The 22,550-nt window shown below is 61.5% G+C and overlaps 2 protein-coding genes across 5 annotated transcripts in view; one reads left to right on the plus strand and one right to left on the minus strand.

Moving 5' to 3' along the window:
* Positions 1–22,550, minus strand: part of SLC5A10 (solute carrier family 5 member 10) — a 45,515-nt gene that overhangs the window by 11,210 nt on the left and 11,755 nt on the right. For all 3 annotated transcript variants that reach the window (XM_004599374.2, XM_004599375.2, XM_004599373.2), the window contains 2 exons: positions 22,259–22,464; positions 19,971–20,106 (listed from right to left, as the gene is read on the minus strand). In XM_004599374.2, coding sequence (XP_004599431.2) covers positions 19,971–20,106; positions 22,259–22,464 — 342 coding nt within the window. The remainder of the gene's footprint in view (positions 1–19,970; positions 20,107–22,258; positions 22,465–22,550) is intronic.
* Positions 346–22,272, plus strand: FAM83G (family with sequence similarity 83 member G). 2 transcript variants are annotated; one of them, XM_058675867.1, is made up of 6 exons: positions 346–473; positions 964–1,655; positions 12,158–12,325; positions 17,704–17,828; positions 18,305–19,595; positions 21,788–22,272. In XM_058675867.1, exons 2-6 carry the CDS (start codon positions 1,080–1,082, stop codon positions 22,181–22,183), a joined length of 2,556 nt encoding a protein of 851 aa, XP_058531850.1. In that variant the 5' UTR covers positions 346–473; positions 964–1,079; the 3' UTR covers positions 22,184–22,272. The 2 variants fall into 2 exon arrangements, with proteins under 2 accessions (XP_058531850.1, XP_058531849.1); XM_058675866.1 differs by having other exon boundaries at positions 346–380.

Consider the following 22,550-nt stretch of genomic DNA (forward strand, 5'->3'; position numbering starts at 1 on the left):
TCAGCCAGGAGCCCACAACGCGCCCTGGGAAGGCAGAGGGGTGTATGCCAAGGCTGTGTCCGTGCTGCACGACCCCAGCCACCCCACTGTCCTTCTCTGGGCTACAGCGTGCCAGGCGCTCCTGGGCTTTGGCGCCTGAACTAACGCGCAGCAGAGGGGCCCGAGCACCTCGCGCGCGTCGGTCCGCGCCGTCCCGGCTGACTCAGTTTCCGGCCCCGCCCCTGGCGCACGTGACCGCAGGTGGTGTTGGCGGCGGCGAGGTGGGCGGGACGGCACTTAGTCACCGGACCGGCCCCTCCCGGCCCCGGCGCCCGCCGCCGGCCGCGCGCCTCCCTCGCCCGCTCCCGCCGCTGGCCGCGCACTGCGCCCGCGTCCGCCCGGTAAGCGCAGCCGATCCTCCGGTCCCCGCCGGACACCCCGGCCCGAGCCACCGGCCTCCTCCGCGCAGGCCTCTGGGGTTGCCCATCGCCCGGGTTGGTTGGTTTGTTTTGTTTTTTTCTTTTTTTTTCCGGACCCTCGCCGTTCCCGGAAGCCCTCGGGAATGCGGGGTGCCGCGGAGCAGCGGCCCGCACCGTTGGGTCTCGCGCCTCCCTCCCACTTGCGGAAACTTATGGGAAACGTCCTGGCCTGCCTCAGTTTCCCCCCTTAGAAGTCGCTTTGAACTTGAGGCAGCTCTGGGAAATCTCGGGGAGCGGGGAGTGGCGAGGTGTGGAATCCCCTCCTGGCGCCCTCCCGCAAACTTCAAGCACCCGTAGTGTGCGGGGGTAATCTTGGGACGTGGCCCACCCTTCCCGCACCCCGGATCCCCCATCTCAGGACAACCCCCACCCCTGCCCCTCGCCGGGGGTCCCCCACTGCCGCCCCTCCCTTCACCCGGCCACACCCCCCAGGCCTCCACAGTCGCCCCTCCCCGCCGCCTGCCCTCTGACCTGCGCCCTGCATTCATCAGCGCTTTCCCTGCAGGTTCCTTATGGGCAGAGGAGGCGCGAGGCCCCAGAGCACGCCCAGCCTCAGGATCCAGCCCTGGTGGAGCCGGCTGTCACCCTCCAGTCACCCCCAGTCCCGCAGAAGGTGGCACCATGGCCTTCTCCCAGGTGCAGTGCCTGGACGACAACCATGTGAACTGGCGCTCCAGCGAGTCCAAGCCCGAGTTCTTCTACAGCGAGGAGCAGCGGCTGGCGCTGGAGGCCCTGGCGGCAGGGGGTCCCGACGCCTATTATGAGGTGCTGAAGCGGGAGAGCATCCGCGACTTCCTGTCGGAGCTGGAGCTCAGGCGCGTCCTGGAGACCATCGAGGTGTACGACCCGGGCTCGGAGGACCCGCGGGGTGCAGGCCGCTGCTCCCAGGCAGCGCAGGACGACGGGGGTGGCGCTGGCGGTGATGGAGGAGGCGGCAGTGGCGTTGGGGTCCCCGAGGGCAAGGAAGCCACAGCCGGTGATGAGGAAGGAGGCGACCCCGCGGAGCCGGAGCCACTGCCCTCGCTGGAGTACTGGCCCCAGAAATCTGACCGCTCCATCCCGCAGCTGGACCTGGGCTGGCCTGACACTATCGCCTACCGCGGCGTGACCCGGGCCAGTGTCTACATGCAGCCGCCACTGGACGGCCAGGTCCACATCAAGGAGGTGGTACGCAAGATGATCAGCCAGGCCCAGAAGGTGAGGGCAACCGGCCCATGATTCCCCCTTGGGGTGGGTGCAGGGAGGGCTGGCTGCTGAGTACCCAGCCCCCTCCCTTGGGAGGTGCCCTTTCCGCTTTGCTGGAGCCCCTCTGCTCCTGGCAGGTGTTGGTGGGCCGCCCCTTCCAAGTCCTAGGGCCTTTGTGCGCCATGCGAGGGTGTATCCGGTTTCCCAGGACCTGGCCAGCAGGTTCCCCAGAGCAAGGCACTGCAGCCGGTGGGGCAGGGTGGGGAGGGGAGCTTTCTCTCTCATTGTCTCTTGGGGTGTCTCTCGTTCACCCCGAGGAGAGGGAGGGGGAGGTGGCTCTCACACACAGCACGAGCTCTCTGCTGGGGTGGGGGGTGCGTCTGTTGTGGACCATGGGGCATGGATTTGGAGGGCGAGATTGGCTTGCTGGCCTGAGTTCAAATCCGTTCGTACTCTCTGAGCTTCCCTGTGAGCTTGGCAGTGACCCAGGCTTCCCAGGCCAGCCAGATGCACAGGTGGGAGTGAGTGGCGTGGTCCTAGTGGAAGCCAAGGGAGTCCAGCCCAGGCCTGGCCAGACTCGGAGCCCTCTGCCGGGCAGTCACAGGGCCCTGTTCGTAGGGACCACTCTTGGCTGACTCACTGATGTCCATCCCGAGAGGGGGTGCTAGTCGCTTGTGGAGGCAGGCAACGGCTGCACAGCTGCGACCCCGCCCTGTGCAAGCACTGGCTGCCTCTTGCTGAGCGGAAGTGCCTTGTCCCACTCCCAAAGCCCGCCCTGATGCAATCGATAAAGTTTGCGTTCTGTGTGGAGGAGTTGGAGGGCCAGAATGGCTTCGGATCCTAGGACAAGAGATTCCTGGCCGTTAACGTAGCTGGGATCTAGTCCCACAGCTAGGCAGCTGATGGCAGGGAAGCCAGCTACTGGGCTAGGCCTGGCTGACAGGGACAGCCTGGGAAAGCCTGGGAGGAGGGCTTGGGCGGCCGCTGACCAGGTGGCTCCAGCTTGGGTTTCCATGGAGGTGGCTCCCTGCCTGCCCTCTCACTGCCCCCTCGCACCTGTAGCTATCAGGTGATAGAACAAGGAAGGAGCTGGAGGAAGAGGAGGAGGAAGAAGGAGCCCTTGTCATTTTCATGCTGAATTAAGCGGCCTACACTTGCCATGGGGGTGGGGTGTAAGGAGGGAACAAGAGAAAGTAACAGGGTACTGCCCTCAACATCAGCTCCAGGTGGGGCTGGAAGTGACAGAACCAATGGCCAGCGAGAGCACACTGCGACCCCCTAACCCAGCATGCATGTGGGGAAATAGGCCAGGGTGGCGGCGGGCGGGGCAAGGGAAAGGGCTTGACCCCTGCCCTGTCCCTCACCCCCAGCACAGAAGGACACACACACTACCTTCTAGCTGGGCCTACAGAGCCTGAGTCTTAGCTGCTACAGCCTGGCCTGGTGTCGGGCCAGATGGGAGTGCTCCCCAAGCCCTCCCCTTCCCCTCCCCATGTCTGAGATCCAGCCTGGGGAGACCCATGAGGTCCCCAATTCTGTGGGAAGGCTCCCTCACTACTGGCCAGAACTGCACAAAAGCGACCGGCATCCCCCTAAGGTGACAGTCAGGAGCAGCCCCCCTTAGCATTACGGAAGCTGCTGTGTGTGGCTGGTCACCCCAGGTAGACCTGCCATCCCCAGCATGTGAGCTCTACCTCACCCCCCACCCAAAGATGGGGCACCCCCCCAACACCAGTGTCCCAAGGTGTGGGGCCTCAGGCAGGGACTGGGGACCCAGAGAACAGAGCTGCTGGCAGTCCTGCCACATCCATGCCTGCGTGGGCAGCTGGTAATGACAGTGGCCACTGTGCACACAGTATGAGGTGCTTTCTAATCTCAGACTGTGTTATCTAGTCCCATTTCCCAGATGCAGAAGCTGAGGCCCGACCGGCTTAGGCCCCCACCCCCAAGGTCACCCAGCTAGTTCTTGGGTGGAGGAATGGGCACTGGGCCTGGGTTGCCCTCACACCCCGGGGCCTGCCCCCTTGTGCCCTGGCAGAGCCCAGCAGCTGGGAGGAGCAGCTGGGCTAGGTGACCTGCAACCCTCCCTTTCCCCTGCCCCAGCTGCTTCCCAGGCTCCTGGGCTGGGTCAGGATGCCACTAGTCTGATGCTGCTGACCCACCCGCCACTCTGCTTATCTGTTCCGTGAATCACCGATCTTCCCCCACCCCTCCGGCTTGCAGCACAGCTCTGAGCCCTGTGCCTGGGGAGCTCGCCTGCCTTCCACAGCAGCTCCGCTCTTCTCTTACTGTTGGGGAGGGGGGATCCGGGGCTAGGCCCCTGCTAGTGCTGAGTCAGGGCAGCCGTGGCCCGCCCACCACCTCCAAACTCACCCTGCCCTGTCGTCAGCACGCCGGGCAGAGCCTGGGGCAGGGAAGTGATACAGCGCACACTCAGCCCACGCCACCCGGGCCCGCCGGGAGTGGCTGTTCCCGGCAGGGCTCCCACCACGCCCCCTTCCCAAGGCTGGACTCCAGCGGCAGTGGGGACTGGGGGCTGCCCCCACCTTGGCTGTGACACCTAGCAGAGCCCTAGCATTTGAGCTCCTAGCCCGCCCATCTGTGAAATGGATTCAGGTATTCGGTGTCACTGCCCCGGCTGTGTGTTCCTAGCGCCCTGCAGCCTCAGTGGGCTGCTGTTGCAAAAAGCAGGAGGTCACCCATGTGCCCCTGGGGCCAGTAATTTACACAAAGTCGGGGGAGGAGGGGGAAAAAACCCCTGCGTGGGCACCCCAGTTGCATGCATACCAAAGGCTGGGCTTGTAGAATCACGCCCAGGAGAGGTGAGGTTAGGCCAGGTTGCTGGGTTGGGGCTGCTGCAGCTGAAAGGGGGTTCCAAATCGCATTGCAACCATGCATGCAACATGGAGCCAGGTCCCTGCTGGTATCTTCCCAATAGCCACCCACCAGCTCAGGCGCATGCACACCTGGCCCCACTTCACAGTTACACCGACTGAGGCAGACGGCAAGGAGCCAGAGGTGATGGCTGGACAGGAGCCCAGGGCTCTCTGCCTGCCAGACCAGGGTTTGGGAACAGGAGATTTTCAGAGCAGTTGAGTTTCTTGCTCAGTGGGAAAGGACTTGAGCCCTGGGCTTTGCAGGCTGCCTGATCAACCCTTGTTTTTGCCATCAGGGGCCCCGCCTTTACAAGCTCAGGTCGGGTCCTAGCCCACAGCTTGGCACTGGGAGAATAAGAATGGCTTAATGAGGCGTTTATTCAATGTCAGTGCTGACGCCAGGTGCTGAGCGGGCACTGACCTGCTGCTGCTCCGTGTAATCCTCCTGGCAGCCCCATCGGGCAGGACAGCTCCATTGTCCAGAGGAGGCAACCGAGATTTGGTGGGGCTCGGGGAGGGAAAACTTGGCTTGAACCCCAGGCCTACAGCTCTGAGCTCCCTGCCCCCACCTCTGTCCCGAGGAGGAGGAGCAGGTGCTCCTCGGGGGAGTGTGGCAGCTGGACTGAGGGACTCAGGATGACCAATGCATTCCCAGGACCACCAGTCTGTGGTCACCCTGGGAACTGGACACAGCAGGTCCCTAGGGCCTGGAAATGGGCAACAACTTCCTGGAAGAGCAGGTAGGAGGGTCTGCTCACATGCCTTTGCCAAGACAGTACCAGGATAGCCCCAGGGGTGACACAGCTGGAGCCCCCCACCCCCCAACCTGGGGCTCACGCAGCAGGATGCTTGCTGTGGCAGTTCCCAGGCCAGGAGCTGTCAGGGTGGAGAACCATCTGATAACATAATCCCAGGTGTTGGCGCTCCCGTCTCCTGAGCAGGCTCCCTACCCCACGGCACTTGCTTGTGTCTTAATTAGGAGTTTAGGGGCTTGTGGGAGCTGCCCTGCAAGGAAGCAGGCGCGCTCAGGCCAGCAGCCCCATCCCCGCCCATGACTCCCAAAAGGTAAGGCAGTCCCCAGTCCCCATGCCCCAGCTTTAGGAAGTTCAGGGCCAGCGTAAAGACCAGTCCCAGCAGAGGCCCTGGGTCACTTGCCTTGATGAGCCATTCCCATGCTGTGTGACCACGTGCCTCAGTTTCTCCACCTGTGAACTGGGGATTGTCCGGAAAGTCCCTGAGTGCTCTGACAGCAGGGCATGTGGGGTCATGCCAGGACCCTGGCACCAAGCCTGACAGGCCCTGGCCTGTCCTCGGCTGCACCAACTCCCAGTTGGGACGTCAGGGCGTCTTCCCAGGTTAAACGGCACGTGGCTATCAGACACACAGGCCCTGGCCTGAGACAAAGTTAGGTGTTGTTGTCTAAGTCAACCACTTCCTGTCCACCTTCCTCACGGCCAAGGTGATACGGACATTGCTTCCTCACGTCCTGCAGAGGCTCCTGTGGAGGGGTCTGGGAGGGGCATCAGCAGGGGCTTTGTGAAACAAAGCATGGTGGGAGAGCTCAGCTCCACCCTGGCTCCCCACTGGACTTCCCAGCTGGACTGTCCACCAGCTGCCTTCTACACCTGCAAGTCTGGGAGCTCCAAGGAGGTGTTGCAAGCCCTTGTGGCCAGCTGGGAGGTCCTGTGGCCTCAAACACACTGCCTTTCCCCCCTGCACCCCCAGCCCTGCTGCTGTCCCTCAGGGGAGCCAGGAACAGGTGACCCGCTGCAGCCATTTGGGGCTGAGGACACCTGAGCCTGCTTCAGTTGGGCTCCTCCTGGAAGGTGAGGAAGGTGTACACCGGCTTATGGGGGCCTTAGAGCTCGGAGAATGGTGGGGAAGTCAGTCACGGGAAAGGTGTGGCGTTGACCTGCAGGTCAGCGCTGAGGCCGTCCGCCGTTGTTTGCCTTGGGATCCCAGGTGGCCTTTGGGAAGCACTGGGTGGAGCCAGGGTCAGGAATAGACCCAGAGCGCCCTGCCCATGGGAGAAGAGCCTGGAGACAGTGTGAGAACGCTGGGACAAGGCTCTCTTGCTCTGTCTGTCTCCGCTTCCCCCATGCATGTCCACTGGCTCCAGTGCTCTTGCGGTGCCCAGCTTCCAGATGTGGGGATCCCGGGAGGCCTCCCTACCCTCAAGAGAGCCTGACCAAGCCATGCTGTCTGACTGAGCAGCTGTAATCCCTGGAGACCCCCACTTAGGGAGCAGAGCGATGACCCCTAATGTTCCCTAAGTGGGGGTCTCTGGGAGTCACATACTGCTGAAAGTGACACCTAGGGAACTCAGGATGCCGGTGAATGGCATGGTCCCGAAGGAGCAGCACAGGTGTTCCTGTGGAAGAACTACTCCATTTGGGTCATTAACATCACATAATACCAGGCTTACAAGCAGCTCCCCTGGAATCCCTGACTTAGGGAGCAGCTGTGACCCCCGGAGACCCCCACATAGGGAGCAACTGTGACCCCTGGAGCCTCAGCTTCTGCGTCTGGGTGGGAAGAATGGCAGGTTTGCTCTGAGTGAGCTTGTTCAGCACTCATACATTCAAAAGATGACTCCACCGGAAGTGTAAAGTTCTCTGTGCAGGTGCTGCTCCTGGGCCCAAACTCCTGTCAGTTTGCTGATCAGGTTCCTGGGCAGATAACAGCCATCTTCTCAGTGGTTGCTCTGAAGTGTGCTTGGATGAGGCTGTGCCTAAGTGTCATTTTCCGCTTGTTGCCCCTGCTTGGAAGTAGTTGTATTTCTTGGACCCATGGACTTAGCCATTATTCTCAGTCCTTCTGCGGTCTTTCTGCCACCCCCAGCCCTGAGTGGTCTGAGACTCCAGTTACACATTCGTTGGACTTGGCCCGCAGGTGTCAGATCCTGGGTGTCTAAAATCTTTGAGATTTTGCTTGGTTTCTGTTAACGCTGTCTTCAAGTTCACCAACCTTCTTTTCTACAGTGTCTAATCTGCTCTCCTACTCAGTATATGTTTTGTCTTACACGTAGCAGTCTTTACCTCAATTGGTTTAACAAAGTGTCTTCCATAACACTTATCTTTTTGATCCTATAGAATACAGTTACAAATGTTTTCATCGCTGTGGCTGTGAGTTCTCACATCCATATCAGTTTGGGTCTTTGTTTGTGTGTCTGGTAACTTCCTATTGGCCACCAGATATCCTAGATTTTATGTTGTGGGTGGCTGCTATTTTCCTGTCTTTGTTTTTGTTTTTCCTCTTTAAGGATTTTACTGCTGTGTCCTGGGATGCAGTTCGGTTAGCTGGAAGCAATTGAATACTCGCACTTAAGGTTTATTAGGCGGGACCAGAGCTGACTTCAGTTCAGAGTGACGGTTGACAGCCATGGGCCACAGGCCAAGCCAAGCCCTACTTCTGTACCGGCTATATCTGCATTGTGGATTGGAGTCCTTCTCCCACATAGCACACATGGCCAGCCAAGGCTGCCTCCACGTTTATTTTCTGGCCCTTTACAGAGTAAGTTTGCGTGGGCCTAGCCTTGCCTGAGGACTGTCCCCTGCAAGGCCTGTGTGGTAGCAGGGCTTCTGCTGCAGCTGTTGGAGGACGTACAGATATTCCTGTCCCCGGGTGAACAGAAGTAGTAGAAGCTGAATTCAGGGTCTTCGTGACTATGGTCGCGAGCTTAGAGACTGCTGAGGTCCGTGTGTCACTCCATGGCCTGGGTCTCCTCGTGACCTTTCACATGTGGGAGGTGGGCAGTGATGCTTCCCAGCCTGTGCACCCGAGGCATGCTGTGGGTCTGAGCAGGTGAAGAGCAGGCGGAGGGGAGGATGGCAGCCCTTGAGGTCCATCACCTGCAGGAATTCACTTTATGCTCCAGTGACCTTGGACCTTGTGGGTGGAGATTGTTATGAAGAAACCAAGGTGACGAGATCACGCCACCACTCCCCAGGAGGAACTAGGGTGGGAGCTTGAACAGAGCAGAGCCCACACTGCCACCAGTTGGGTGTCCATCAGCAGGGCCGGAGGAGGACAGACTAAGAGAGGCAAGACCTGCGCAGCCCACTTCCCAGGTGGGGTCGATGAAGCCCTGCCAGGGTGGGACGCAGCCCAGGAGAGGAACACTCCCTGGAACACTGAGCCGAGACTCCATGGCTGTCTGGGCACCTTCGAGAACCCCCCACCCCAGGCCTGGAGGCGGTCAGCGGGGCCACTTCAGACAGTGCAGACTGGGAACATTCCCCACTGACCCTGCCTCTGAATGATCACCGTCATGGCGGCTCCAGAATACACCAACTAGAGCAGTGACCAAAGGAGGGGCCGGGCACATGCCTTGCGTGGGGCTTGAGAACAAGCAGGAGTTTTACCTGGGTAGAGGCAAGGCCGACAGGCAGCCCCGTGACAGTAGCCTATGAGCCACAGACTTGGGGCAGGGTGTTCTAGGGTAAGGGACCGGAGAGAGACTATGGGCAGCTCAGGGCCCGTCCCAGCTGTTCCCCTCCATGTGTCACGCCCCTCCTGGCCAGTGCTTCCGCAGAGTCCTGTCTAAACTCCTCTGGCGGCACGGGAACTTCTATGCCAAAGCCTCCTGCAAGTGCCAGCACCCAGCCCAGCAGGCAGGAACCCCAGACTGGCCCCTGGCTATTAGCAGGACACAGGGAGTCCGGATGTCAGAGATGGAAGGCCTTGGAGGCATCGAGGGCCAGCCATATTCCCAGGCTGGCTCTGCCTTTGCCCGGGGGCTCGGGACGATGCCTGCAGAGCTCCTGCCCAGCACCTAATGACCCACACACATACACAGGAGCCTGTGCCAGCCACAGGTGGAAGCTGCTCCTGTGTGGCCCAGAAACTCCCCCCACCAACACGAGCCTCTTCAGGATTTGGGGTGTGCTCCTGGCATTGGAGGGCCCATGTGCATCCCTATGGGCTCAGGGGCACCTGGGGCAGGTCCCTGTCCCCACTCTGGGCCACAGCATCCGCATGTCTCACGTGGAAGGCCAATGTGGCCCTGTCCGGAGGACATCCTGGAGATTCAGTAGCTGTCAAGAGGTGGATGGGGAGAAGGGGCATAAGACAGGGCTGATGGGCTCTGCCGAAGGAGTTAGCCTGGCAGCTGGCGGGTCCACGGGTTGGCACAGTGGGTAAGTGTTGGAGGAAGAGCCTATCTTGGGGACTTACCCATATGCACACCACCTGGAGAGAAACACAGGAGTAGGCTGCAGCTGGGATCCTGTCCCCCGCCAACTCGAGAGGACACTAGAGCCTAATGCCACTGCCATACCCGCTCTGTGCAGCCCATCCCCCTTTTGCCCCTACATTGGTCCCCTCCCCAGCATAGCCAGCCCATGCTGGCTGCCCTGGCTAGGAGCTACAGGCCTGGGCCAAGCAGCAGAGGCATCCCTGGTCAGCAAGATGGGCGGGACTCAGCAGGATCTGTCCTCACTGGATCTCCATCCTGAACACTGGGCTGTGCAGGAGACTGTGCAGGCTTGAGGCTGATGAGGCTGGCACAAGGGACACACAGGCCTAGGTGCCATGCCTGCAGGTGCCAGCCGGTTCCTGCCATCAGCAGCCAAGGGAGTTCAGCGTAGGAACCCAATCCACCTGCCCTAAGCAACCCAGCTTTGACCCCTGTGTGGGACCTCCGAGGGGTACGGCTCAGGGCTGCTGCTGCTGTTACCCATGCAGGGCCAGGGCCCAACGTAGCATGGGAGAAACGGAAGGCCCAGGAGGGGCTGTGACCTGCAGGTGCTCCTGCCTGGGCTCTTAGTCTTTCTAAAGACAACATCCCTTGCCAAGCTCTGCCCTCGATAAGCTCAAAATGTCACGGGCAGGTGAGCTGGGCCTCAGTTCCCTCATCTGCAAAATGTAACAAAGGAACACCAATGCCTCCCCCGTATGTCCCTAAGGACCAAATCAGAACAGCATTACCGCTACCCATCGAGCTGCACAGGGGCAGGGAGCAGTCCCCAACCATGGCTTCTGTCACTCCCTCTGCTCCTGGCCTGCTCATCTGCAGACAGTAGCAGCTGCCGAGCACCTCCCAGGAACCAAACCCACACTCAGTCCCAGGACCCCAGAAGGCTAGAAGCCTGTGGGTTGATTAGGAGAGAGGGCAGGCAGGCCCAAGGGGAACCAAACCCACAGCCAGCCATCCCCTCCTGCCAGCCTTGACCCTGCTGCCTGGCTTAGGAGTGGCCCTGGAGCTGTGGGATCCCAGGGAGGGAGGTCCCCGCTTGCCACCCCCCACCCTGAGTCTCTTCATCACCCAGCCAGGCAGCGAAAGCAAAGGTTGCTGTGAGCCTTGCCCTTTTCTTGCCTGGACGTCTGCAATAGAAAGCTCCACTACTCCAGCTCCAGACCCTCCCTGGCCACAGAACAGCCCTGGGCAGCAGGGAGGGGGTGGCAAGGCAAGACAGTTCACTGTGTGAATTGCAGTATCTGTGAGACAGACGGAGCCTGTGAGGACCACGAGCAGATGGCCCAGAGTGGCTAGGCCTCTGGCTCAGGGTCGCCTGGGGTCGGCAGGGCAGGCATAGAGCAGATTTCGGTGCCAGATGAGCAACAGGCATGAGCAGAGGCCTGAGGCCCAGGAGGAACCAGGCTGGGCCTGCAGAGGCCAGCCCGGTGAGCTCACCGTGGGGCGTGCACAGAAGCCCCTCCCCCCCGGCAGGATCCTGGCTGCCTCCTGGCGCCCAGTGAGGAGCACCTGCCAGACCACCCTCCACAGTAGGGCAAAGTCTGGGGAGATCCCAGCTTGACCACAATCCCCACCCCTTACCCAGCTTCACCATGTGGCCTGCTGTTCAGCCCTGGCTTCTCTAGGCAAGGGTCCCTCCTGGTGGGGGAGGGGAGGAGCAGGCAGCCTCAAGCCCCAATCTGGCTGCTCCCCTCATGCTGCCCAGCAAGACAGGGAGCGACACTGAGAAAACCCCTGCCAGGCTGGGTGCATGCCTCCGTGTTCATGCCTGGGCAATGCCTCACTGCTGCCCAGGGTGGGCAAGCAGAGGTGACAGCTGGACTTGGCCGGACTCACAGTGGGTTACATGAAGCCTGACCTCTGAGCCAGGTCCAGGAGGCTGAGGCCACCTGCTGTGGGGACAGGAAGCATACACGTGCTGGTCTGGGTGCTGTGGAGACCAGACAGGAGTAGTGGCAGCAAAGGGTCCCCCTGCTGGCGCTGCAAGTGACCAGGGAGGCAGGCCACAGCGGCGCCAGGGCCGATGACTCGGGCACAGACTGGCAGCTTAGTACTCGCTTGTACTCGCTCTTCGTGGGCTGACCCTTGGCCCCAGGCGCCTCCCTACTAAAGCTTCCTCAGCGTCCCCTCCCCATTCCTCAGGTCCGGCTGAGCTTGGCTTTGCTCCCTGCAGTCTTGTGTTCCGGAAGCAGCGGGCAGGCAGCTGTGCCACTCCTGCATTCCCCACGGGGACCTCCCCCACCACTGTGTATTCAGACCAAGAATCTATATCCTGAGTGCAAATCCCAACCCTAAGAGCATCAGGACCCCGCCTTCTCAGTTCCGGGGTGCCAGCAAGGATCAGGGGATAGGAGAGGCGCAGTGGGCACCTGGAGAGGGGTAGGATCTCCCCCATCCTCCATCACCAAGCCCTCTGATGTGCCTTTGTTCCCACATCCAAGGTCATAGCCATAGTCATGGACATGTTCACCGACGTGGACATCTTCAAGGACCTGTTAGACGCCGGCTTCAAGAGGAAGGTGGCCGTGTACATCATTGTGGAGGAGAGCAGCGTCAAGCACTTCCTGCACATGTGCGAGCGGGCTCACATGCACCTGGGGCACCTCAAGGTGAGTGAGGCAGATGCCTGGACAGCCGGGGGCAGGAGTCATCGCCAGCCACCTCGTGTGGCCGCCCACACTGGAGGGAGAGCCCTCAGGGGGGCACACAGTGCTCTGAACTCCCGGAGCCTCCCTGCCAAAGCAGCCACAGCTCCTGTGCCAATGCCCCAAGGGACAGGATCCTCACTGCCCTCCCCAGGCAGAGATAAGATAAACACTGATTCAGCCTGGGCTGGAGGTCCCGCCATGTGCTACATCACCTGTCGCTTCAAGGCCGCCCTTGCCACAGAGGCCACCTGTCTATGACAGGTGGACATTTCACTGGCCGCCTCCTCCGTGGGCAAATCCCAACCCTAAGACCTAGGAAGTTGGTCTTTGGAGGAGTTAATCCAGGCTCAGGTAGAGGGAGCCCCCTGGGGCTGTGGCCAGAGAGAAGACTGAGATGGTTTTGAGGCTGGAGGACGGGGCAGGGGGCGGGCGGAGAGGTAGAGCAGAGGAGGGACTGGATGTGTGGGCACTGCTGTGCTGTGCACCTGTTGAGCCTGTCACCACCCTTTGGTCAAGCAGAGACGGGGCAGATAAGCTGGTGTGGACAGACCCCTTGGCATTGGGAGGCTTTCCCTGGGGGCAGACAGAGCCCTCCTTCCGCCGCAGCAATTGTCCAGCACCTGCTGTTTCCCTGAACAGAGATCATGCAGGTAGGGTTGGAAGTGGGATGGGGCAATTACCCACACTATACAGGTGGGGTAGCTGCCCGAAGTCAGAGAGGAGGGGAGGGGCCCAGCAGCAGAGCTCAGATGGGTACCTTGTGCCTAAAGACTGTGATCTGCACAGAAACCCCAGGAGAAAGTGGCAGGAGATGGGGGCGGCGGGGGCAGACTCCCACACCTGTCCTTGGCCAGTGCCTGTCAAGCGTCCCTTCCCCTCCTCCTGGCTGAGTCCTGCCCAGTTGGTTGTGAGCCCTCCACGGCAAGTCTCTCACTCTTACGATATGCTCATGTGGTCTCCCTGTCCATCTGTTCACCTGTCCTGTAGTTAGCACCTGGGTTTGACTCTGCCCTGGCCCTGTGAGCAGCAGGTTGGAGAACCTCAGGCTTCCTCGTCAAGCTCTCCTCTGTTACCTGGCAGAGACCCCGACGGGTCCTCCAACACCTGTGTACCTGCTGTGCGTCCCGCCATGTCACCAGCCCCTGTCACACAGGTCCCCCCATGTGCGTCCCCCCGTGTCGCACATCGCTGGTGTGAGAGGTAGAGGCACGGTGATAAAGACGCTCCGGGAACTGGCAGTAGTGACCTGCCCCAGATCCTGGCCACCCTCAGTCCTGGCCTGAGACCACCTGCACTGTGGGTCCCGGGGCTGGTGTTCCTATTAGGGAAGGTGACAGGACCCCTTGGGAGGGTATGACCCCAGCTTGCTCAGGCTCACCCTGAGCCCCTCTGAGATCCCCATGGGCCCTTCCCTGACCTGTATCACCCCACCTGCCTGGCTGGGTCCGGACCTGTCCCAGGAGCCCTGGTGTTGCCTGGAACAGCCCCTGCCTAGCTCTGCACAGACCTGCCCCCAGGGCCACAGGGCACAGGGGTGCCAGTGAGGCCTGGTGGGGCCCTATCATGACAGTGTAGGTGCCAGTTTGAGGCTCAGCTCAGAGCCACCTGTACGGTCCTCTTGGGCAGGGTTGCCCTGTCCCTATGAGCCTCAGCTGTCTGCTCAGCATTGACTACTTGGTAGGCCCAATGCGAAGAGATCATTGTAGAGAGCAAACTCTCCCTCCTGCCTTTGGTGGGGGTCTGTCCGAGAGACCCCAGCTCTGCCAAGAGGCTTGCCTTCCCCCTCTGACTCAGGGTCTGGTAGGCCCACCTCACTTGCCCCTTTAATCCTGAGTGTCCCTCCAGATGGAGGTGCCCAGCTGCCCCAGGAGCCCATGCACTGTGTTTCAAATCGAGCACAGGAAAGGACCCAGCCTGTCACTTCCAGGAGCCAGCCATGTGACCCCAGTTATGGAGGAGTACTCTCCAAGTCACCCAGAAGCTGCAGTTCAGACAGAACGGGAGTAGTGAAGTATCTGGCTGGGCTGCAAAATGACCTGGCTTTGTGTAGCCCAAACTGGAAAAACCAGCAGGTCTCCGGGCAGGGGGCCGGACCCATTTTTGATGAACAAAGAAACAGTAGCCGTGGGAGGGTATCCGGTGAGGATGTGGGGTCAGGCCACTGGAGCCTGGGGATCCCGGGTTTGCCATAGAACCAGGGTGCAGGGCTGGGTTCCTCAGCCACAGAGGCTGGTCTTCACAATGTCCAAAGACAGAGATGAGAGAGAGCTCTCCCATTCACTGACTTGCTATCGAAATGCCTGCCTGGTCTCCCACATGGGTGACAAGGACCCAAACCACCTGGCCATCGCCTGTGCCCTTCACAGTCTGCAGCGGCAGAGCTGGACATAAACCCAGGGACCCCATTCTGGGTAATCCAAATAATGCCTTAACTGCTGGGCCGGTGCCTGCTCCTGGAGATACATTTCCATTGTCACTAATGGGGGAGGGGCAGGCAGTAACGCTGGCAACTGGTGGTGGGCAGAGGTCAAGGGCGAGTCTGACCAGCCTGCAGGGCCAGAGAGAGCTCCCACGGGCAGTGAGGCATCAGTCAGGACTGACACATAGCAGCCCCAGGGCCTCGGACTGAGGTTGGTCTGCCCCTGCCCTGGCCACCTGGACCCCCTCCTCCACAACCCTCCATCACCAATCTGGGGCCACCGGTGAATGGGCCACAGTAGTCCAGGGAGCCAGATGTGTGCTCAGGGCCCCAGCATCTTGGGGGCAATAACAGCTGCCTTCCAGCACCTGGCCTCCCCTCGCTGCTCCCAGCTCAGGCCACCTCTGGCCCAGAGGTGCCCGGAGGCCCCTACGTTGTGGAGGAGGCAGCCTCCCGGAGATTCTGAGGCCCCCCCCCATACCTTATAGCCTCCTGGTTCCACCCTGGAGCTCTACTCAGTTCTCACTGGGAGCCCATTTCACAGGTGGAAGAACTGAGGCAGGAGAGGCACAAGCGCATCTGCTTGTCACCAGGACTGGAGCCCACTCTGCCTTCAGGTGGCCTGGGCAAGCTCGGGGATCCCAGAGGCCTAAGCACTGAGCCTTGGTACCCCATCTCCCCACCCCTTGCTCACAGCTGCCCTCTGAGAACCGAAGAAGCCATGCCTGGCCTTCACCCTTGACCTTCCGAGGTCCACAGGGGTCTGAAGACATGCCCAGGTCACCCCGCTCAGGCCAGCACAGGTATTCCCCCTCCCCGGGACCCCTTCTTGGGATGTCCCAGTATCCCAGAAACAATGCAGCTTTGTGGGACTCTCCACCCCTGCTCACGTGGGCCCAGCCTCCTGAGACATTACCTCATCCAGGCCCCATGGGTGGGGTCAGCCGTGGAGCAGGCGGTGTTGGGGGAGGGAAGGACCCTCCTGCCCCCCATGCTGCCTCACCCCCAGGGCTGAAAAGGACAAGCCCCCCTCCCCGCCTTCACCAGCGTGAAGCCAGGTAAACTGAGTCCTAGAGAAGGCCAGAGTCATGCTTTGAGCTGGCCGAAGCCTGCCCCTCACATAGAGGCTGAATCACCATGAGCCATGGTGGTGTTTCACCAGGACAGGGTTCAGGTGGGTGGGACCTGAGCCTGGTAGCAGGGGTGTGGAGACCAGAAGCTGGCCTCCCAAGCTGAGGCCCAGTGCATGCGTGTGTGTCTGTGTAAGCGTGTGTGTGTGTGTGTGTGTTCCCAGCGTGGAGAGCACAGGGCTGGTCTGTGGTCGGCTGAGGCCGTGTGTGTGTGTGTGTGTGTGTGTGTGTGTGTGTGTTCCCAGCGTGGAGAGCACAGGGCTGGTCTGTGGTCTGTGGTCGGCTGAGGCCGTGTGTGTGTGTGTGTGTGTGTGTGTGTGCCTGTGTGCCCAGCATGGAGAGCACAGGGCTGGTCTGTGGTCAGCTGAGGCTGTGTGTGTGTGTGTGTGTGTATGCGGTCCCAGCGCTGAGACCACTGAGCTGGTCTGTGGTCGGCACAGGTGCCAGCTAGGCCTCACAGCGCCCACAAGAGCTCTGTTCCAACTTCTTGTCCCTAAGCGGGCTCCTCCCAGGAGCTGGGTACAAAGTCACGAGCGAGCGCTAATTGTCCTGGGCCTGAGCCAGTTCCTGCTGTGCTGCCAGGCCTGTGGGTGGGAGGAGCCCTGGCTTTATCTGCCTTCTGGGCTGGGCCCCAGGACACAGCTGTCCACCGTGTGTGGCTGGGTGGGCGCCTGTTGGCATCTCTGTAGATGAAGTCCTGGTGAGCGGGTGAAAAGATGGGGCTGTAGGGTGGCAGAAGTAGGGCTGGCCCATAACAGCCTCATTCCCTGCCCACTCTGAATCCTCCCCCAGGGCATGTCGGTGCTGGAGGGTACCCAGCCCAAGCCCCTCAGCTCTACAGGCTGCATCTCACCCACCTCTCCCCCCAAGTGCTCTCATGTCCCACCTAGAGTCCCTGTCCCTCTTTGCAACTGTCCACCCACGCCATCCTTCCTGGGAACCGCCCCCTGGACACCCCCACGGTGGGAGAGACACCTGTGCGATTCCTGATTGCTTGCACTAACTCGTCTGCCATCTGCTCCTCACCTTTCCAGCAAAGCCCCTGGTCAGCACAGACATCTCTCTGTGTGTCAGTCACTGGGGGGGGTCTGTGAATAAGGGCACGCGTGGGCAGTTAAAAAAATGAGTGGGTAGGGACAGACGAGCCCATAACAGCCCAGTCTGACCATGAATGTGTCAGCGCTGAGCCATGGAGCCCCCCGGGACGCGGTGAGATGCTCCGTCATAGGAAGAGGGCGTGCACACGCCAGCCAGATTGCCCCCAAGGCGGAGTTTGGTGCCCTAGCCAAGGCTGGTGTGAAATGGAAATGCCCAGCCTGACCACATAGCCTCCTGAGTCAGCCTCTCCCTTGGGCACCCTGGCGCCCTGCCTTGGTGAGCCACTGCAGTATGCCTGGGACTCAGCCACCCTGCCTGGGGTCTCTCGGCCACCTCCCTTGCCCCCAGAACAAGGGCCCTCCATTGAGGGGAGCCCCTTGGCTCCCCACACCATCACCAGCTATGATCCATTCTGTGCTGCTCATGATTGAGAATGCCCCCCCAATTTCCCGGGTCTCCTAAAGCCTCTGAGCCTGCTCCCACATGAGACACCTCATCTTGGGAGTGCAAGAGCCCAAGCCCCTCAGGAAGTCCCCACCTGCCCCCTGCAGTGCTGCCTCCACCTAGTAGGCCCAGCCGCACAGGTCCAGTCCTGCCCCAAGCCAGGCCCAGGCCCCCGATCTCCAGCCTCCTGGCCTGCGTGCCAAGGCTATGGTGCTGTAACTCTTGCCTCTCCCTCGACCCCGGTGCAGAATCTCCGAGTGCGCAGCAGCGGAGGCACGGAGTTCTTCACGCGGTCGTCCACCAAGTTCAGGGGCACTCTAGCCCAGAAGTTCATGTTCGTGGATGGAGACCGGGCCGTGTGTGGCTCCTACAGGTGACTCCCTTGGTTCTGTGGGGACCCCGCAGGCTGGGCGGGAGATGAGGGGAGAGAAGTGTCCTAGATTCCCGGCTCATTTCTGCCTTTAATCTCTATTGTGACACCACGGTTATTCCAGAGCTCAGAAAAACAAAAAGCGTGGAGGTGTGTTGCAGGGCCCGCCTCAGCCTGGCACTGCTTCCAGAGCTGGTGCTGTGTGCCAGCCCGCCCGCCTCAGCCTCTGGGTGTCACGACTGGAGGAGCAGAAGGGTGTGGGTATGCTGAGCCCATGGGTGGCCATCCTGAGAGCCATCCCTGGGATGAGGTGTGGGTGCTGACAAGAGCCAGCCGTGCGGGCTCTCCCATGCAGGGCTGCCCAGCCCAAGCAGGTGACCTTGGGGTTCCTGGACTGCCATGAGAGCCCAGCGTCTGACCCTCTCCTTCCGCTCCCATGAGCCTGACGGATGCTGTCCCTCCCCTCCCCCATATTGCAGCTTCACGTGGTCAGCAGCGAGGACGGATCGAAACGTGATCTCGGTGCTGTCAGGCCAGGTAGTGGAGGTGTTTGATCGACAGTTCCAGGAGCTGTACCTCGTATCACACAGTGTCAGCCTTAAAGGCATCCCGATGGACAAGGAGCCAGAGCCAGAGCCCATCGTGCTGCCTTCCGTGGCCCCGCTGGCGCCCACAGGCACCGTGGCCAAGAAGCTCGTCAACCCCAAGTACGCACTGGTCAAGGCCAAGAGTGTGGACGAGCTAGCCAAGACCTCCTCAGAGACACAGGAGGCCAAGCAGCCGCCGGGGCCTCCAGGCCAGGTGCCTGCCGAGCGGCCAGGGGATGTCCCCGAGCCACCACCCCCACCCGTCGTGCATCCGGGACTGGTCAACCTGGAGAGGGCCAACATGTTCGACTACCTGCCCACATGGGTGGAGCCGGACCCCGAACCCGGCAGCGACATCCTGGGCTATATCAACATCATCGACCCCAACATTTGGAACCCGCAGCCCAGCCAGATGAACCGCATCAAGATCCGAGATACATCCCATGCTGGTACCCAGCACCAGCTCTGGAAGCAGTGCCAGGATGGCCGGCCTGCCACAGAGCCCAGCATCCCCAATGATGGGCTCCGGCCCACCACGGAGTCCAACGCCCCCCACCACGAGCTGCCGGCCACCAATGGCCTCCACCAGGCACACCCTGAGCCGCAGCCCCCAATACCCAAGCCCCGGACAGTTCCCGTGGCACACCTGCTTGCCCAAGATGGTGGCAGCGGTGGAGGCAATGGCTGGGCCTCTGACGCCATGCAGGCGGAAGAACATTCCCAGAACGGGACCAGCCACAGGACAGCAGAGCCTCACAGCCCCCTGCAGCAGCAGCTGTCTGTGACCCTGGACAACCCCAGCGGCCTGCGGCCAGGGCTCCCCAACGGGCTGGACGGTGAGGAGGAGGAAGATGATGACGACTACGTGACCCTCAGTGACCAGGACAGCCTGTCGGGCAGCTCCAGCCATGGACCTGGCCCTGGCCCGGACACCCGGCGGCCCTCAGCAGCCTCCTCCATGTCCGGTGAGTACTTCGAGTCAAGGGACCACTCGGCCCCCCTCCGGAGGCAGCACTCAGAGCAGCTGGCCAACGGGCCATCCCAGCCACCCCGCCGACAGCTCAGTGCTCCCCATGTGACCCGAGGGACCTACACCGGGCCCTTGGCCCAGGGTCGGGGGAGAGAAGAAACAGATGCCCCGCGGAGGACGCAGGCCCCACGCCCTACGGACAAGGAGGCACAGGTGGGTTGTGGTCCCTGAGGGCGCCCATAACCCCAGCAGCGCACCCAGAGAGACTGACAGCAGGCAGGGTAGGAGCCACACGGCGTGCTGCACCCCCATCAGCCTATCAGGGCTGGGATTCAGGGTCCCAGACACCTGCCAGCTGGCCACGCAGTCCCTGTGTCACAGGCACCCTGGAGGTCACACAGCAACACACAGACCTTCTCCAGACCCAGATTATGCCACCTCCGTGTCTGTCCATCCCAGCCTAATGCTCCCCTCCCCTCGTCCCAGACAGAGCACCTGCTCATTCCATCCTCTGCCTGCCCTCCCACTGCCCCATGCCTGCGCCACAAGCGACGCAGTTCCTGGGCGCCTGCAGCTCACCCGTCCTACCTGGGAATAGCACACGGCTAATCATGCCCGGCATGATCATCAGGCCCATGGGCAGCATCTTGAGGTAGCTGGCGAGGATGCTGCCCGCCTTGGCGTGGTTCAAGTTCCGGGCAGACAAAGACCGCTGCACAATGACCTGCAGAGGCCATAGGGAGGGAATGAATGGCCATGCGTCCCACAGGCAGGGTGAATCCTGCGCAGCCTGCGGCTCCTGGCAGGTGTCCCTCTAGGTAGGATGGTGTTGGGGATGCCACCATCACCCCCACTGTGGCTGTACCCCACATGCACCAGAAGCAAACATTGGCCTAGGTGCCACTGGCAGGGGTCCGGAGTCCCAAAACCTGGGGTGGCATGGACTTAGTGGCTTGAGGCGTCACCTGTCACCGCCTGAGGTTGCATGCTGGTAGGAAGCTGCAGCTGGGAGCTGGAACTGGAACTTGAATCCATGCAGTGTGATGTGGGATGCAGAGGTCCCTGCTATGTCAGCTGTCGAGCCAGACACCTGCCCCTGCTCCCTCTAAAATAACACCCCAGGGAAGCATAATTGGCAGACTGTGCTCACCCTGCCAGGTGCACACCCTGGTGGTTTGCAAGATGCCATGGGGTTCTGCAGCCTCTGGCTCTGACAATAAGAGAGAGGGATGCCAGGGCCATCCCACCTCAACTGGCATGTACCAATGAGCCCGTGCCTCGGTGTCCCCATCCGGACAGCCAAGACTTAGGGGAGGTACTGTCCCCCTAATTACCACTGACCCATAGCAATGACCATGATGATGGGTAGAGTAGACCCCCAAGCCCTTGGGGGCCCCTTTCGATGGGGTTTCAGTCTCCCCTTAGGGCAAAGCCCCAAGCAGGGTGTGTGAGGCAGACCAGAAAGTAAGACTGACACCCAGCCCTGACCCCAAGTTGCCAGCAGATGCTCTGAATCCTGGGAGGCCAACAGGGTCCCCTCCTCCTGCTCTGCTCCGTCCAACCCTGACCCTGAGGACAGGATATGGTGACTCATTTGGTCTTCATGGGAAAAGCTCCCGAATAGCGTTCCACCCACATACACCTGGGCCAGGCAGCTTCGTGGGGGCGGGAGGCAGCCAAGCAAAGGGACTCAGCCCACTGGGGGCGTCCAAAGCGCCAGGTCCCCTCCCCGGCTTCTCATCACTCCAGGCGGATGTGTGCCCTGGACAGCCCACAGGGACAAGGAGGGTGTGCCACAGAGGTCAGCGTGTCACAGATGCAGAAACTGAGACCCAGCCCCCAGGGCTGCCAACCCCTCCCTTCCCAGGTGACCGCCCACTGTGGGCCCACTGGGACATGGACAAAGCTCAGGTGCACCTCACTCACACCTGCAGGTCACAGCTTGTGCGTGGGCACAGCAGCCGCACGGACCAGAGGCAGAGACAGCAGGGCCTAGGCCAGGGCAACTGTGCTGCCTCACAGGCCTACCCAGCCCCGCGTGCTGCTTGGAGCCACCTGCAGGCAGGCCAGTAGCATCATCCTGTGCTGCCCAGAGAGGACGGGAGGCTTGGCAGAGACCGCTGAACAACGCCAAGTGCAGTCAGAGTGTATGGGGGATAGGCCCAAATCACTACCCTGTTCCCTCAGCAGAAAGGAGACCTGGCCCTCAAAAACCCTATCTCAAGTCCCCACGTCCAGCTAGAGGTGGGGCCTGAGGAGCAGGTGGCCACAAGAGCCTGCCCCAGAACTATATGCATGACAGGTGGGGAAGCTGAGGCAGGGCCCAGAGGACAACCTATGCGCTAGTGAGGGCCCCTCCCGCAGCACTGCCCACCCCTCACTCTCCTCTTCTTCCCTCCACCCAGAGCCAGCAGCTGCACCGCTCTGGGACCAGGGATAAAGATGGCTTCGCACGGCCGTCGAGGACCCCAGGAGCTCCCCAGTTCCGCCCTGCAGCTGCTGATGGCGCCCAGAGCTCTCCCAGGCAGGCCGGCCTGGCCCCCACTAGCCCCCACCACTGGCAGCCCAAGGCTGGCCCCATATCCCGCCCACTGCCCGAGCCCGGGAACCCGAGGCCGGCCCGGAACACGCACACGCTGGCCGATGGCAGGGCCACCCAGGAGCACACGAGCCCCTTTGGCATCCCCTACTCCAAACTGTCCCAGGCCAAGCACCTGAAGGCCAGAACGGGCGGGCCCCCATGGGGCTCAAACGACTCCAGGCGGAGGGCGCAGGCCCCCAGGGACCACAAGGACCCCTAACTGTTCCCAGCCCAAGCCTCTGGACCCACCAGGAGGACAGGAGGGCAGGGGTGGGTGGGTGGCACTGGCACTCACCTGGTCAGTGCACCAGTACCAGGTGGCCATGATGGTCAGGCCAAAGGTCATCCCAGTCCATGGCAGGTCCCCCGTGTGAGGGTCCCGGAACATGTGCATGGCGTCAGCGCGAGGCAAGTGACAGGTGGTGTTGGGGACTATCCTGGAGGGAACGGCCTGGGCATAGGCTGCCTCCAGCTGCTCGTAACCGCCAATCTGGTCAAAAGCTACAGTGGAGGGGAGGGGGAGGGGGAGACACCACAGGCTGAGTGGGTGGGTGACCCGGCTCACGCACACCCCCCCACCCCCACAA

The sequence above is a fragment of the Ochotona princeps genome, chromosome 17 (genome assembly GCF_030435755.1).
Source record: "Ochotona princeps isolate mOchPri1 chromosome 17, mOchPri1.hap1, whole genome shotgun sequence".
Classification (NCBI taxonomy): Eukaryota; Metazoa; Chordata; class Mammalia; order Lagomorpha; family Ochotonidae; genus Ochotona; species Ochotona princeps.